General features: G+C 31.7%; 1 protein-coding gene across 1 annotated transcript; it reads left to right on the top strand.

The window, feature by feature from the left end:
- Nucleotides 1-465: 465 nt before the first annotated feature.
- LOC145331151 (uncharacterized) lies at nucleotides 466-11,439 on the top strand. The gene is made up of 12 exons (XM_080175777.1): nucleotides 466-526; nucleotides 5,237-5,287; nucleotides 5,697-5,751; nucleotides 6,254-6,314; nucleotides 6,657-6,715; nucleotides 7,185-7,268; nucleotides 7,608-7,686; nucleotides 8,787-8,839; nucleotides 9,913-9,956; nucleotides 10,226-10,284; nucleotides 10,993-11,076; nucleotides 11,306-11,439. Exons 2-12 carry the CDS (start codon nucleotides 5,247-5,249, stop codon nucleotides 11,437-11,439), a joined length of 753 nt encoding a protein of 250 aa, XP_080031903.1. The 5' UTR covers nucleotides 466-526; nucleotides 5,237-5,246.
- The last annotated feature ends 3,400 nt before the right edge of the window (nucleotides 11,440-14,839 follow it).

The raw sequence follows: 14,839 nt of genomic DNA, 5'->3' as shown, positions 1-14,839 counted from the left end.
CGTATTAATTCGAATCCGGTGCAGGAACCGGTTCTCAACTATACGAAAAACTATGTCTAGCATCGAATTATATTCAGCTTTCTACGAATATAAAAATGTAAAATCATGAGATTGAAACCAGTTTTAATCTTATAATTGTACATTCTATATCCGCGGAAAGCTGTTTATAATACGATACGAGAAATAACTATTCCACAATAAAATCAAACCACCTAAATAAATTGTAGATATTATTTAATATTAGATTCAGTAAATAAATCAGTAATAAAAATCTAAAGTTTAAGTTTGTATCTTACATGGGAATACATTGTAAATAATATTTTCTAATTCATTTCAGAATCAATATAATATATTCAGAGAGCTGTCTAACTTCTAAAAAAATCAATGCAAAAAAAGCAAAATTGTTTTTTATTAATATAAATATGCTGGTATTATGTTTTGACTAGTTTATAATGGGAGTAGTAACTCTACACATTGTTGTAGGGGTTGGAGTTTTTATATTACCTTTGTTCTTATTATTATTTAGGTATGCATAATCATATACTACAAAACTATTGTGGAAAAAATAATAAGGACGACAATATCCATAAGTAGCGAACATCAAAATGAACGTAAATAGAAATACAGACAAAGTAATTTAAAGAACAGATGTTAGATTGTTATAAATAAAACATTTAGTGGACAAAAATCATGAAACCTCTGACATGCATTTTTTGATATTGATATTTTCGTAGCATGGTTGAGGGACCAAATCGAAGCAGCTTTTATTGCCTAATAAAATTACGGCATACAATACAAATGACCAATGATAGGCCAGTATACATTTTTCCGCTGGTTAATTACATTGTATACTGACTTTTTATTGGTTATTTGTAATGTATGGCGTCATTTTTTTATTAGGCACTTTAAGCTGCTTCGACAAAACAGCTCATTGGTAAAGGAAATCTTTAAAAAAATTCAGCCTTCTATCTATAATAGCAGCAGAGACAGACGGAAGGACGGATAACAGAATTAATTAAGGATGGGCGGATGGACAGACAGACAAAGTGAATTGAATACTAGCTTCCTTCGCTGCTTAATACATATTTAGGTTTATTAATTTCTCATTATTCATTGTATGATTTTTCGGCTTTTGAGTGATAAAAGTACTTTACCTGAACAACGGTTACAGCTGCTGTTTTGCTAACAAAGTTCAGCTAATGGCTGCTTATTGTTGCTAATAAGATGGTTGCATATTTCATCACGCAACCTCTCTCAAATAAGGATGTTTAAACCAATTTATACAAAACTTAGAATACAAAATAATCATATTGTACACTAAAGAAGCTGCATGTTTGTCTGAATCCCCCCCCCCCCCCCATATAAACTATTTCTTAATATTTTATATATTGGAACTATGCCCCTCGGGGTTTAGAGTGAAGTTGGAATAATTAAAATACTGTCTTCCTATGAGGGGTAGGACAATTGTAAGAAATTATGCTAATGCCGAAAGTTCTCAAATTCGTTGTCTTTAGTCAATTTTTAATTCTTTCTATGTCGGTTTAAACTAGTATTGCCCAATAATGATAATATACAGTAGGGGCAATTTTGTTTATAATCATTGGATGTATGTACATTAATTTATCATTTACTGTCTTATCCCTTAATTTCTTTGCTGCCTTCTAACTAGTAATAATAAGAAGGGTTATATACCACCAGCTTTAATAACTTTAGTCTTTATGTTCATTCAAATCATCTAAAATTTTGAAGCACATGTTATAGCAAATTTAAAATATTCATAAGTAGCGATAATAAAATGTAAAACATTATAAGGAAGGATTTATTAAGTATATGACCACTTGTAATGAGAATCAATCAAAAATTTTTAGAAGACAATCTTGAGAATGATTCTATTGCAGGAATTATTTACTTTTTTGCACTGACACCACTTAACCCTGTATTATAAGGTATCATCTATCTAATTAAGGATGGCATATGCAAATTGATTTGATGTGTATATAGATTCAGTTTTAATAGTGCTTTCATTTAATGCATGTTTGCTTTTAAATGTTATTATTTAACAAGAATAACCTATAGGGCTATAGTTACAACCAAACTAAAAATATATAGGGTTTAAAAAAAAATGTCGGTTTTGAAGAATAAAGGATTTAGCCTATTGTTTCGTAAAATTTGTTTTAAAATTTACTTTCCAGGGATGACTTATTCAAATTGACTTTAATCCATTTATACAAAATTAGTGCCTTTGCCCCCTAGAAGCCTCTAGGGGCACCTGAGCTTTGTAGGGGGGGGGGGGGTACCAACCTCTAAATTTTATTTTTTAGTTGTAAACTTTCCCAGAATCCATGAGAAGCTATTATGTAAAGGAGAACCATATCGGTTGAGAAGTTAGGGAGATCCTTTAGTTAAGACATAGACAAGAACACGGTTAGACATCCTGTTACTTTTGTATAGGATTTTTTGTTTGTCTCATAAGATCTCGCTTTTCATAGATTACGAGATGGTGTCTATCTATACCATTTTTAATTACAGTCCTGGGATGGCTTTAAGCTATTATCTGACCTATGATAGGGGCGCAATCAACAAAAAACTCACCTATCTAAAACTTGTTAAGAAACGAAAGATATAAACTTTACAAGATCATTTATTTCAATTAAATGTAAATAATTCCTTCCTAGAATGCTTAATTCGACAATGGAAAGGGGGAAAGTGATGTGCTTCAAATTATTTTTAAAAAATTATCTAAATTGCCTAAAAGTAATATTTTACATGTTAAATGCACTAGAGTAAAATACTAAAAAAAAGTCTTTTTTTCACTATATCTATTTTTGAATATATCTATAATACAAAGTAGAACGATGTCTGTCTGTCTGTTTGTCTGTCTATTTGTCTGTCTGTTTGTTTGTCTGTCTGTTTGTAGCGAAGGATCTCGCTAACCGCTGAACCGATCGGGTTCTCCTTTACAGGGTAGCTTCTCATAGGTCCCGGGAAGGTTTATAACTATTTTCTTGGGGGGTGGGACACCACTAACCTCCCCAAAAATGAAAAATCCCTCCTCAAATATATTTTTTTCTTTTTAAAACTAAAATTAAAATAGTGGGGTCGACTAACCCCCCCCCCCAAAAAAAAAAATCCCTCCCCAATTTTTTTTTTCTTTAAAATCTAAAACACGAAAAATTAGTTTGATCAAACCTCTTGGGACAAAGCTCTAGAGGCTAGAGGCAAAGCCGCTAGTAGTATATATTTCGGAAAACCTGACAAAGTGTCTAAAAAATCAGCCATGTAAAGTCATAAAAATGAGGGATTATCCATCTTTTTTTAGAGGTTTTCTCCTCACAATTCTCCTTTCATCTCCCTCATTTTTATGACGTCATATGGCTGATTTTTGAGACACTTTGTCCGGTTACATATTTGGGTGAACAAAGCACCCTCTTCAGTCTAATGCAGTTCAATAACACGATTTTATCCTAACTGTGAGTTGCCAAATAGGTATTGGCCAATGTATTTCCCATACTATGACGATAAGTACACTTTTTAACGTCTTTTATCATGGGACATTTTTACCTTCTGTACCCATGTCAGATGCGTGACTCCAAAAGTAATGCGCGCAGTTAGTACTTTGTGATAAAAAGTAAACAATCAAAGAGTTGGTTTAGATCTTCTAATTAGACAATTTACAGTTTTGTATCACCTTCTCATAGAGAAAGGTTGGTTCTTTCACACAAAGTGTCAATTGAGCAATTTAACCCCCCCCCCCCACCTATTTTTTAAACTAAGTGGTGGGGTGGTAACCTATTCCTGCAAGGCTACACACAGAACCTAATATAACCTAACCTAACCTAACCTAACCTGAACTAATGTCATATAAACAATCTAAAATCTAGGAACCCCTACCCATTATTTTAAGAAATAAGGTGCTATCAGTGCTTAGCAAGGAACTTTGCGTGACAGTGCCGAAATGTTTCTACTATTTGTGTATGCTTTACCAGGGAGGGAGGGAACATTAGGTTGTTCATTACACTAATCTCCAAAGTCTTATAATAACGTTTTCTAATTAGTTGAGAATTTTATTGAATTTTGATTGGTCGGATCATTTAGTTGAGTGTCCAGACGTTTCAACCACTTAGCTTAATCTACAGAAGGGGTAATTTTATGTATCATCAGTGGGGATTTATAGTATATCAATATATCGGCCATTGTCTTATCCCTTGAGATTCCTGATTCTTTATATAGTTGTAATGAAATTTGTTAAATTGGCAACTTTGTTCATCAAACTTCTGCTCTTGCCAGATTTTAACCTTCACATTAGAGTTAGAATAGAGCGCACATAGACAATCAATTATTTGACTGTAAAACCTTTATAAGCAAGTCTATAATTATACGTTTAAGTTTTAATGTGTTGAGTTGTTAATCAAATGTATTTTCTTTAGAGTTTTGTAAGACAAACATATCTTTGATACTTATTGTTTTTTTGTTCAATAACGATTTTTATCTTAAACTTAAGGACAATTAAATTCATAAGTAGCAGAGCAACACTCAGCTGATTAAAAGTACAGTAAACTGTACAGCAGATAAAAAACAATAAAAATAAAATGTAATGAAGATAACCAAACTGTAACCATTTTTCCCTTTAATAGACATTTTATATTGTTTATTGAGATAAAAAAATATTTATTTTGGAGGGAAAATAAAAATTGAATAATGATGGTCTAACTCATAAGTCTAATGTTTTATAAGATTTTCATCTTAGCTTCACAATTAAAGATGAAATACAATGGAATCAAGATCCAGATAATTATATGTATTAAATAGAATTTTAGTAGCGTAGATGCTCTTTCTCTTAATTGTAAGGCACTTTTGTCACAAATGCTTTTTTTGCAGTTAACTTAGCTGGATCTTTAAATCATTTCAATGGTGCGCTAAATCACCCCGCGCAGAATTTCAGTCAACCACAGCGGCGCGTTTTTACGAAATGCGCTGCTGTGATTGGCTGAAATTCTGCGCGGGATGATTTAGCGCACCATTGAAATGATATAAAGATCCAGCTCTGTAAGCTAAAACGAAAAACTTTGGGCACTTTAATCAAAACCTGATTAGTTGGTTCATGCTAGCAGTGTCAAAACTTTTCAATCCAAATTTTGATCTCCAAAAAGGTTCATTTTGTTTATCATCAGGGATTTTCTACATCAAGTTATCGTCCATTGTCTTATACCTTTGTTCAGATTATTTTGTATTTCAGTTACCGAGGAATGTCGCTGGCAACGCTGTACATTATGATTGGTTCAATCAGGTAAATCAATTTCCAGCATGACTTCAAAACCGATTGATATCCGCTGGATCAGAATCGGTTCTATGCTATACTGAAAAATCATGTATTGTATTGTATTATATCCAGTTTTCTACGAATGTAAAAATGTACAATAAAAAAATGAAAAATTTTTGTTAGCACGTGCTGTCGGCATCTCGGGTCTAACAAAACTGGTTTTAATCTTATAATTGTACATTTTTATATCCACGGAAAGCTGTTTATCATACGATGCGATCGATAAATAACTATACTATGATCAGTAGGTCTTCTGTAAGGCTCTGGAGATGTCAGATTAACATGCAATTGGACTAATAGTCACAAGGGCGTACAAGGGGAGGATAATGGTCTGATTCCCCTCCCCAACAAAATTTAATTATAATGTTTAATTTAGTTTTGTGACCAGTGTCATAACAACAATAGTTCTGGTTACTAAATTCATAAATCAGGTAAGTTTTTATCTTACTAATACCCTGGAATTTAAAGGTATAAGACAATGGATGATAAATAAATATACATCTCCGTTGTACATTTAAATTATTATTTGACAAGTTTGGACACTACGAGTTTGGAACTAAGCACTAACCTATCAAATTTCAATAAAAGTATAAAAAATAACTGGGCCAGCGAATAAGATAACGTGGTTATAAAACTTTGGGTACCTGTTTGATTTACAGTCCAATGTCACAAATGACTTCTTCAAAGTAGAGAAGTAGATTTCAAAATAATTTCAGATTTTGAAATAACCTGTTTAATTCTTTATCTATTTTTTGAATTGAGCTACTCTATAATTTTAGCTGTCAGTGTGTCCGTCTGTCTGAAATAAATTGGTGTTAATATAGCTTTTTCGTTATATATATGTTTTGTGATTTTCTATCTTTTTCTTGATTTTTTAATGATTCACTATTCGACCATAAATGTTGTCATCTTTGTTCATTTTAATATTTTTAGCCAGCGGCCCATGGATTTTTCTCTTATTCAGACACAATAGCTTCAGCTCTTATGTCACTAGGTAATATATCAAACTTATTCTATTAAAGGAGGATGTTGACCCGTCACGCTGCTCAAAGTTATACATATATGTATGTACCTAAACGTACTTGTAAGATGGGAGCGACGGTGGTTTCCATCAAATTGCCTAAACGAGCATATCAACACCCTTCCCTTAATTTTTTAAATGTTGTTTGAAAAAGGTGGGTTGGGTGGTTCATTTTTCGTGTTTTTATGTTTATGAATCCCCCCCTTCCCCTTTTTTTCAATTTGTTTAAAAAATAAGGAGAGTTGATTTCTTATCTCGCTATGAACTTATTACCACATATATTTCTTTATACACAAATAAACACATTTTTATAAGGTTTATTGCTGGATGGAGTGATAACCCTAGTCCCAACTTTGGATACTCCTTGTTATCAGGTGCAGTACTTCATTACTAGCTCTGCTACTCTTTAGTTTGTGTCTGTTTGTCCTTGTTTTCATATTTATATTAAAAAACACATTTATATACAAACAAATGGCTATTTGAAACAATAATCAAACAACATAATTTCACAATAAAAAAAGTAGAGTAAACTGTAATAATGTTATTTGAACTACAAGTTATTTAAAAAGTATCAAATCTATAACATATATATGTACTAGCAATAGCACCATCGAAGCTCTGGAAAGTGTCATGAGTGATGAAATAAAAATACGTCTAAAAAGGAGAGATGAGTGGGGAAGTGGAAATGGAATATAAATTTTTAAATGGATTTTAGACGATTTTTTTACGCCAAACATGAAACTTTTCAGTACTTCAGCACCATCTAGGCTATCCTTTTTGTTTGACAAACGTACGGGTAAAACCATAAGAGTAACTGCGCTTCTAATGATTATATAATTTTAGTATAAGCTTGTTTATGGTCTGTACGTAGTTCCAATAGTGACCGGTTTCTTTTCTGTTCTTGGCATGGCTATAGAACGGTTTCAGGTATTATTCAATTTATTTTGAGTTTTATATCAGGAAAAAATATTTCACAGATTTTAATAAATTATAAAAGAAAAATATTTTTGCGCGTTTTTTTTTTTGAGTGCTTGACCCATACTTGTCGTTTCTAGGAAAGAAGGAAATTGTAATTTGGTCTTCATTAATATTTCAAAGATACTTTGAAAAAAAAATCCATTTCATAAAAATCCGTGAGCTTTTTCTTATATAAAATAACCAAGACATAGAATGCAATAAAACATCAATGAATAATTTTTGTTAAGGGTAAACTTATAGGGAAAAAACATTTATCATTTTTAAAAACGTTCAATTTAGATTTTTTAGGCTTTTGCAGTATACAGAGATCATAGACATGTGACAAGAAAGTTTTCTATTGCTTGGTTTATGTCAAGTTGGACTTTAGGTGACTTCTATTTTAGTGTTATATTATTAATATATTTCTATCATCAGTAGGGAGGGAGAGGGCATAGGACAGTGAATTATAATGGTTATAAAAGTTTTACTTTTATTTCTCATCAGTTGGTTAGACAATTTGGAGGCTCTGAATCTTGATTGAGTAGTACAAACCTACAGAGTGAAAACATCAATTTTCATGTACAGAATGGGTTATAGGGGGGTGTACATTGAACTCTCGTTCATAGTCTTATCCCTTAAGATCCTTAATTATTACTTAATCTATCAGTCTATTTAAGTGTTTTTCAATACTTATCTCAAATGCTTTGCCTATGTTAAATTGTAAAAATATCTTGAAAATCATTTTGAGCAATTTTATCAAACTATGGCCTTGGGATATATCACAAAAACTCCTATTAAATATTCTACTTTCATTTTTTTCAACTTTTCTTTAAAATGATGTAATACAAGTAAACATCAATAAAAAAAATTGTGTTACAAAAGTAAAAATATTCGTCATTACAGATCAATATATTACCCGCATAAACTTAAATAATTTCTATCAAATTATTGACGAATTAATTATATTTACCAGGGGATCTAAAGGGATAAGACTGTTGCTGATAAATTTATGTACATCTCCAATTATGAAACCTTTGGAAACTCAACTTAATGAACCAACTAACCGATATACAAAAACGTCCCCGAAGTTTTTGCCAATAAATAAGAAAACGTCATTATAAAACCACTTTTGTGACTAATTACTAGTGTAATAAACAGCCAAATGTCCCCTACCTCTCAGTATATTTATGTTTATAAAAATAATTCTTAATTAGCCAAACTTTACAAAAAATTAAATTTATTCGTTTGCTTGTAATACAATTCAGATGCTCTTTTGGCTTTTTCCTAAACTAGCGGCTACGTGAGGAGAGGGGGATGAGGGTGGTCAAAAAACTCAACTTATATTTTATTTTTAAAAAGAAACAGTTTATTTATTTGAAGAGGGAAGGAGGAGGTTAACCTAGGATGGTGGAAGTAACCCCTCCCCCCCCCCCCCCGAAAACAGATTAATTCCTTCTAAGGATCCATATATGATTTCTTTATTTGTAGCTGTATGTTTTGTTGTGATTCTTGTTGCTCAAATTACAGAAGTGGATAACAAGGTGAAATAATTTTACAATGTGCCACAGAGCAATATTCTACATGTCTTTATGTTATTATAATTGTCTGCAAAGCGAAGCTACATTTTCAGAGTTCGTTTTGAAATAAAAGTCCTTCACTTGCCCAAATAAAAGTTAAAAGTAAAGTTTCTTTTTGTATTATTGCAATACTTTTTAAAATATTTAACCCTTTACAGTCGGGCCCCTTGCCGCACCTTAATCGGTCGGGGGGGGGGGGGGGGGGGCGTTCAACGCCCCCCCTTATTATCTCAGTTCCTATTAGAGCTAGAGGGCTAAATTTTTTTGTGCAAGTCCCCTGTTTGATAATGAATTTCCGACCTTTTATAAGTCTAAGTCAATTTTCGCTTCCTTCACCCTTTTATTTAACAACCTTTGTTTTTAGGTCTTTTTTTACTTAAAAATTTCAAACGGCTGTAATTTTCTTATTTTTGAAGCTAGAAGAAATTTTTTTTCCAGAAAATGTTTATCTTTATGTAAATTGTACATTAGAAATATCAAAATATAAATTTCAGCGGCCGCAGCTGTACTTGGCAGCTGTCAGCGGCCGCAGTCGGCGGTCGGCGGGAAAACGGCGGCGGATCTTCATGAAATTTTAATTCGTTATGTAGACATGTAAGAAAAGCTAAGTCAAAAATTGCGGCCACAGGAGCCTTTCAAAGATTTCTGGAGACCTGGAGGATCAGGACCTGCAGGATCATACCTGGAACCTGAAAGTGACTTGAACACCTGTATTTCATATAAGGATGTACTACTAGAGGATTTTTTAGTATTTTGGTATGATAAAATGCTTTGTTTTAGTCAAAAAAATATTTTTGCTCTTTACCTGGATGACCCTGCCAGGTTTGCTGGCATCCTGTGCCCGCCAGGATGGAGATATTCAAAAAATTCCAACTCTCAGTTATGTGTCATACCCATACTTAAAAAGTCAAGCAGTTTGGGCTCTTTATCTTTCACACACAGAAAATGAGATAGAAAAAACCGGAAGGGGGGGCGTTCAACGCCCCCCCCCCGACCGTTAAGGGTTAAAAATGAATATTTATTATTCTTCATTCTAGAGTCCGAGTAGTAAAACAGACAATGAAATACCTTATGATTCAATGTAAGTATTTTTTAAAAAGAATTAAAAAAAATATTTGATTTAGTTATGAAAAGTCCTCCAAAAATACAGCCGTAAACATTAACTCAGAAAACGCCTTCTAGCCTTGTCCCTGCGGGTCTCTTCTAAACTTACCTTTACCCAACCTATTCCAAAAAAAATGAAATAATTAAAATTATTTTCTTTAAAAAGTTCGTTTGCTAATTGAGAAAAACAGTCAAGATTTCTTTTGAATCAGGCTAATCGAACAAAAATTATTGTAAAATGTTTAGAACCCGAAATGCCTTGGCCTCCCAGCTGTTTCCTGGACCCCACAGCCAACCTATTCCAGGTATTAAAATGAAGGACTATTTCAGGTTCCGACTTTGTACAGTACATATTGTTTTCCTCGAGTTATATAACTTAATTATGTAATATTAACTAAACTTTTAGAAACAGTATTTTAGTGGCTATCTATACTTTTACTTTTTGCGTACATTCCCAGTCATCTAGCATCTCATAAAGTTTTAACGTTTACCTATCTCACAAAGAACGTGTCCTATTTTATGATTTCTTAAAAATATCTAGTCGGTGTTTTTAATAAGTAGTAGATGTAAAATGATCCATAGAATTTAGGTATGCAATCGATTTTTTGTAAACCTCTTATTTTAAAAATAATTTAAGTTTTTTTTATGAAAAAAAATAAGTTGGTTTTAAGTTACTAAAACGCAACAAAAAAGAAGAAAATGGCCATTTTGAAGAATATTAGTAAGATCTTTAATTTGGCACCTTACTTCTGGAAATCTGTTGAGTAATTATTGAAAAAATCTATTTGAAGCCTGGTGAATCAAAACTTTGAACTTTGTTAGCTCGTCACGAATGGGTTTAAACAAAATCACGTTCTTTTGGAATTTTTAAAAATATATCTTCACAATTAATACAAATAAAGACGTTTAGGATTTTTCCAGTCAGAAGGTAAACCATCAGAGTAAAGGCATGCCTACCCAATTTTAAATTAGTGGTTGTTGTCGACTTAAAAATTAAATTGGTGAATTTTTAGAATCAATGTTAAAACTACCGAATAGTTCAGAGACAGATGCTGAGATAACTAACTTTGTCTGTTCACAGAAAGCTAATAATGAAGGTATATCTATCTATCTACAATCATGAAATTATCTATTACTTTATCTATCTATGTATCTTACAATATTTACATTTGTTTATCTTAGAACTATTAATTTAACTAATATCTGGCAATTTATCACTCTCTCTGTCTATCTATCTATCTTTTAAACTATCTATTTTATTCTCTTCCACCTATCTATATCTATATATCAATAATTTACTATGAATTTATCATTTTATGTATACAGTGAAATGTTCTCATCTGCTGGAAGGAGGTATTACTGAAGCTCCCAGTGACAACGCTACAAGTTTGGATGGTGTCATCCATGATCTTAAAGGGACAATTAATAATATTGAAAGTAAGAATAATTATTTCCAATAATAGTTTGAATGAAAATACAACAGTAAACTGTCATTTTTAAAATAAACGGGTATTTTGTAATTTTTACAAGAAGTAGTAGAATTGAATAAATAAATTACTAAAAAACGTAAAAGCTTTAAATTGTGATGAAGCGACATACGGACAGACTAACATTGTAGCATAAGGCTGCATATTCATTATGGTAGTAAGGGAGGGGACAATGAGCAATTAATTCAGTTTAAGAGTTTTCGCTGAAAGGCCATGAAATCCAGATTTATCCAGAAAATTTGAAGAAAATTGTAAAGGGTATGTTAATCGAATCTAGAAAAACTATAAAATAAGAAAAAGTTCAAAGAAAAAAGCATTCATTTGAAGAAAAAAAATTACCAGGACATCAGACTGACGTAACCATTCTGTAATTAATTACTAGAAAAATCTCCCTGGAACTCGTTCACCCCATATTCCTTAATTTTAAAATGAATTTAAATTTGAGGGTGCTTAGATTGTTTATTAAACAAATATCACAATAAAGTTTTTATCTATGAAATTATATTTTTTGGAGAGAAAAAAATTGTTAAAACCCGCCGTCTGCTAGAAATTAAGTTTATTTATACTTATCTACTATATTCAAAACTAACTCAGCGCGTTAGCAACAATGATGCTGAGACTCATAAAAATTGAATATTCGATCAATTGTCCCCTTCTTACTCCCTGATATTCATTGGAATTGATCTAAAGGGATAAAACAATAAATTGATGTACACCTCTAATTTACCATAAATAAAATTAATCCTACTGTAGGCTAAAATTATTCGTGGAAAACTTTAGACATTGATGTTTTGTAATCATAAGTTAATAAAAGTGCCCAAGGCTTTTTAGCCAGCTCATACCAATAACGAAATTAATTCGAAAAAAAATCACGAAACCTATACGTGTTTTTCAGCTGTCGTTGGGGGGCAACACATCGTAAAATTGACGACCTCTCCATTTGCCCCCCAAATATTATTTTAGATTTAATTCTCTTGTTGGTTATACCTCATTCCTGCTTTTTAGCCAACGAATGAGATATCATATTATACTTTTAGTTCCAGTAAGAATTATATTATTCTCTCCCCTCCCTCCTCCATACATTGGTAATCCTATGATATAAGTAGTAAGATTTTTTTGTGTGCAGCTAAATATCTTAGAAATTAATATTATTTTGGGTTGTAATATTCAGGGAAGCATCATAAATATCTTTGGAACTCCCTCGCAACTTCTAGAGGTTAGGAGAGAAGAAAATAATCCTTATAATAAAATAATAGGATGTTTGTCTGTTTGTCTGTATTGAAGGATCTCGCTAACTGCTGAACCGATCGGGTTCTTCCTAACAGGGTACATTCTCATATGTCCCGGGAAGGTTTTGCGGACATTTTTGCAATTTTCTAAAGACCATCGACGAAAAAAAAAATATTTTTGGTAAATATCTGATTTTAAAATAGTTGAAAAGAGACAAAATTAGAGCCCTCTAGGGGCGTAGCTGCTAGTGAAAATATAAAGAAACAGTTATTAATTGTCGTTTTAAAGTTGGAAATGAGACAGTTGTGATCAACCAGAGTGAACCCATAGCTGTAACTGAAAATATTCTAATTGACGTTGATAATACTACAAAAGAAGGTAACTGTTCCCAAGAAATGAATAATAGTCAAACAAGGATGACATGACAATACCTAAAGTAGCGCATATCTTAATTATAAAAGAACAGACAAGAAGATTAAATGAGAAATTGAGCATAGGAGACAGACAAAAAATCTTTACAAAATTAAAAGAATGACAGCAGCTGAAAAGATCTTAATATGTTGAAAATGTATGTTCTTCAGTCATGATAAACCGACGTAAAGCATATTTATATTAAATAATTGCAATTTTTGTGAATTGTATATGATAGAAAATTTCACAAAAAAAAACATCCGTCTATATTCAATAGCGGTCGAGTAAATTAGATTTATAACAGAAATGTAAAGGTAAAACGACGGACAAAGTAAACCATATACAAGTTGCTATCGGTATAAGGAATCATCACACAAAAAAAAAACAGCCAACCATTATGATTAGCAGCCGAGATAACTTTTCTTGTCTGTTCGTTTATCGTCCAAGCTGCAAAAAAGTTATTCATATAAAAATGTTTATTTTGCTCCCTCTCATTTTTATGAGAACTAAACAACTACTCTATAATTCACTTTGCTTTTTTGTTCAACTGTTTAATGTTTGTGTTTCTCTACTTATGGATGTTGCCATCATTGTTTTATTATGTAACATAATAGAAAATGTGTAAAATTTAATAGAAAAGTAAAAAAATTTGTAGAATGAAGAAAATTTGCCTTGAAATTTTGTATGAAATATTTTGTGAATATTATTACTATATATAGTGGGGTAATATATATGGAGATATGAATTTACATATATTATACCTTCCTAATCCAGGAATAAGGTAGTGCAAAATGATATTACATAAAAAGCATTACAATATAATGAATACGGTTGAAAAAACATGAAATGATTAATTAACTGAGTTAAAAAGTCACTCAAACTTCTTAGTTTGATCCTAGTTTAAGGGGGAATAAAAAATCATAATGGGGTGTCAAAATTTTCGGATTGGCCTCGAGCATCATACTGGGAAAACGTAAAATTTGTCCACATTGCTTTAAGACACTATAAGCAGCTTCAAAATCGAAGTTGATTATAGTGCTTATAAAAAAATGACGTCAAACAATACAAATGGCCAATGATAGGCCAGTTATTCATTTATATTGACCAATGGTAAAATGTATACTGGTCTATCGTTGGTCATTTGTATTGTATGACGTCATTTTCTATGGGCAAAAAAGCTGCTTCTTTAAAATCTGACCGACAACCTTGACATTCATTACATAAGTAAAAGATAGAAGGATAGACACATCGAACACTTATAGACAAGGGCGTCCAAGCTTTTTCATTAGGAGGGGGGGAGGGGGGGTATTTGAAAGTTAAAATTTTGTGGGGTGCCTATTCATTTCATACCAAGTTCCTTTTGGGAGGGGTAATCTTTATATCATAGAGGTCAGGGCGTCCAAGCTTGTTTTTGTTTAAAACTATTATTAAGAAGATTATTATGAATCATACTTTTATTTATCCCTTCAATTTTGAAGAATATAACCTTCTGTAATGTATTCAATATACATATTTTAATGCTTTTCCAATATTCTTACTTTTTGCAAGCATATCTGCTTTTCAATTAGTTTTGTACAACATTCTAATTGTTGCAGTAAATTAAATTCTTTTATAAATATATTTAAAAATTTAATCACATACTTCTTGTTTATTAAACTCAAAGTTTTAATCCCAAATATTGGACAGGCAGATGGACAAAGTGAATTATAGAGTACATGCATATCAACCATAG

This window comes from Acartia tonsa, chromosome 11 (assembly GCF_053477335.1).
Source record: "Acartia tonsa isolate MP-2025a chromosome 11, ASM5347733v1, whole genome shotgun sequence".
In the NCBI taxonomy this organism is placed as follows: domain Eukaryota; kingdom Metazoa; phylum Arthropoda; class Copepoda; order Calanoida; family Acartiidae; genus Acartia; species Acartia tonsa.
Note: the sequence above shows the minus strand (reverse complement) of the source record. Positions and strands in the feature narration are given on the sequence as shown.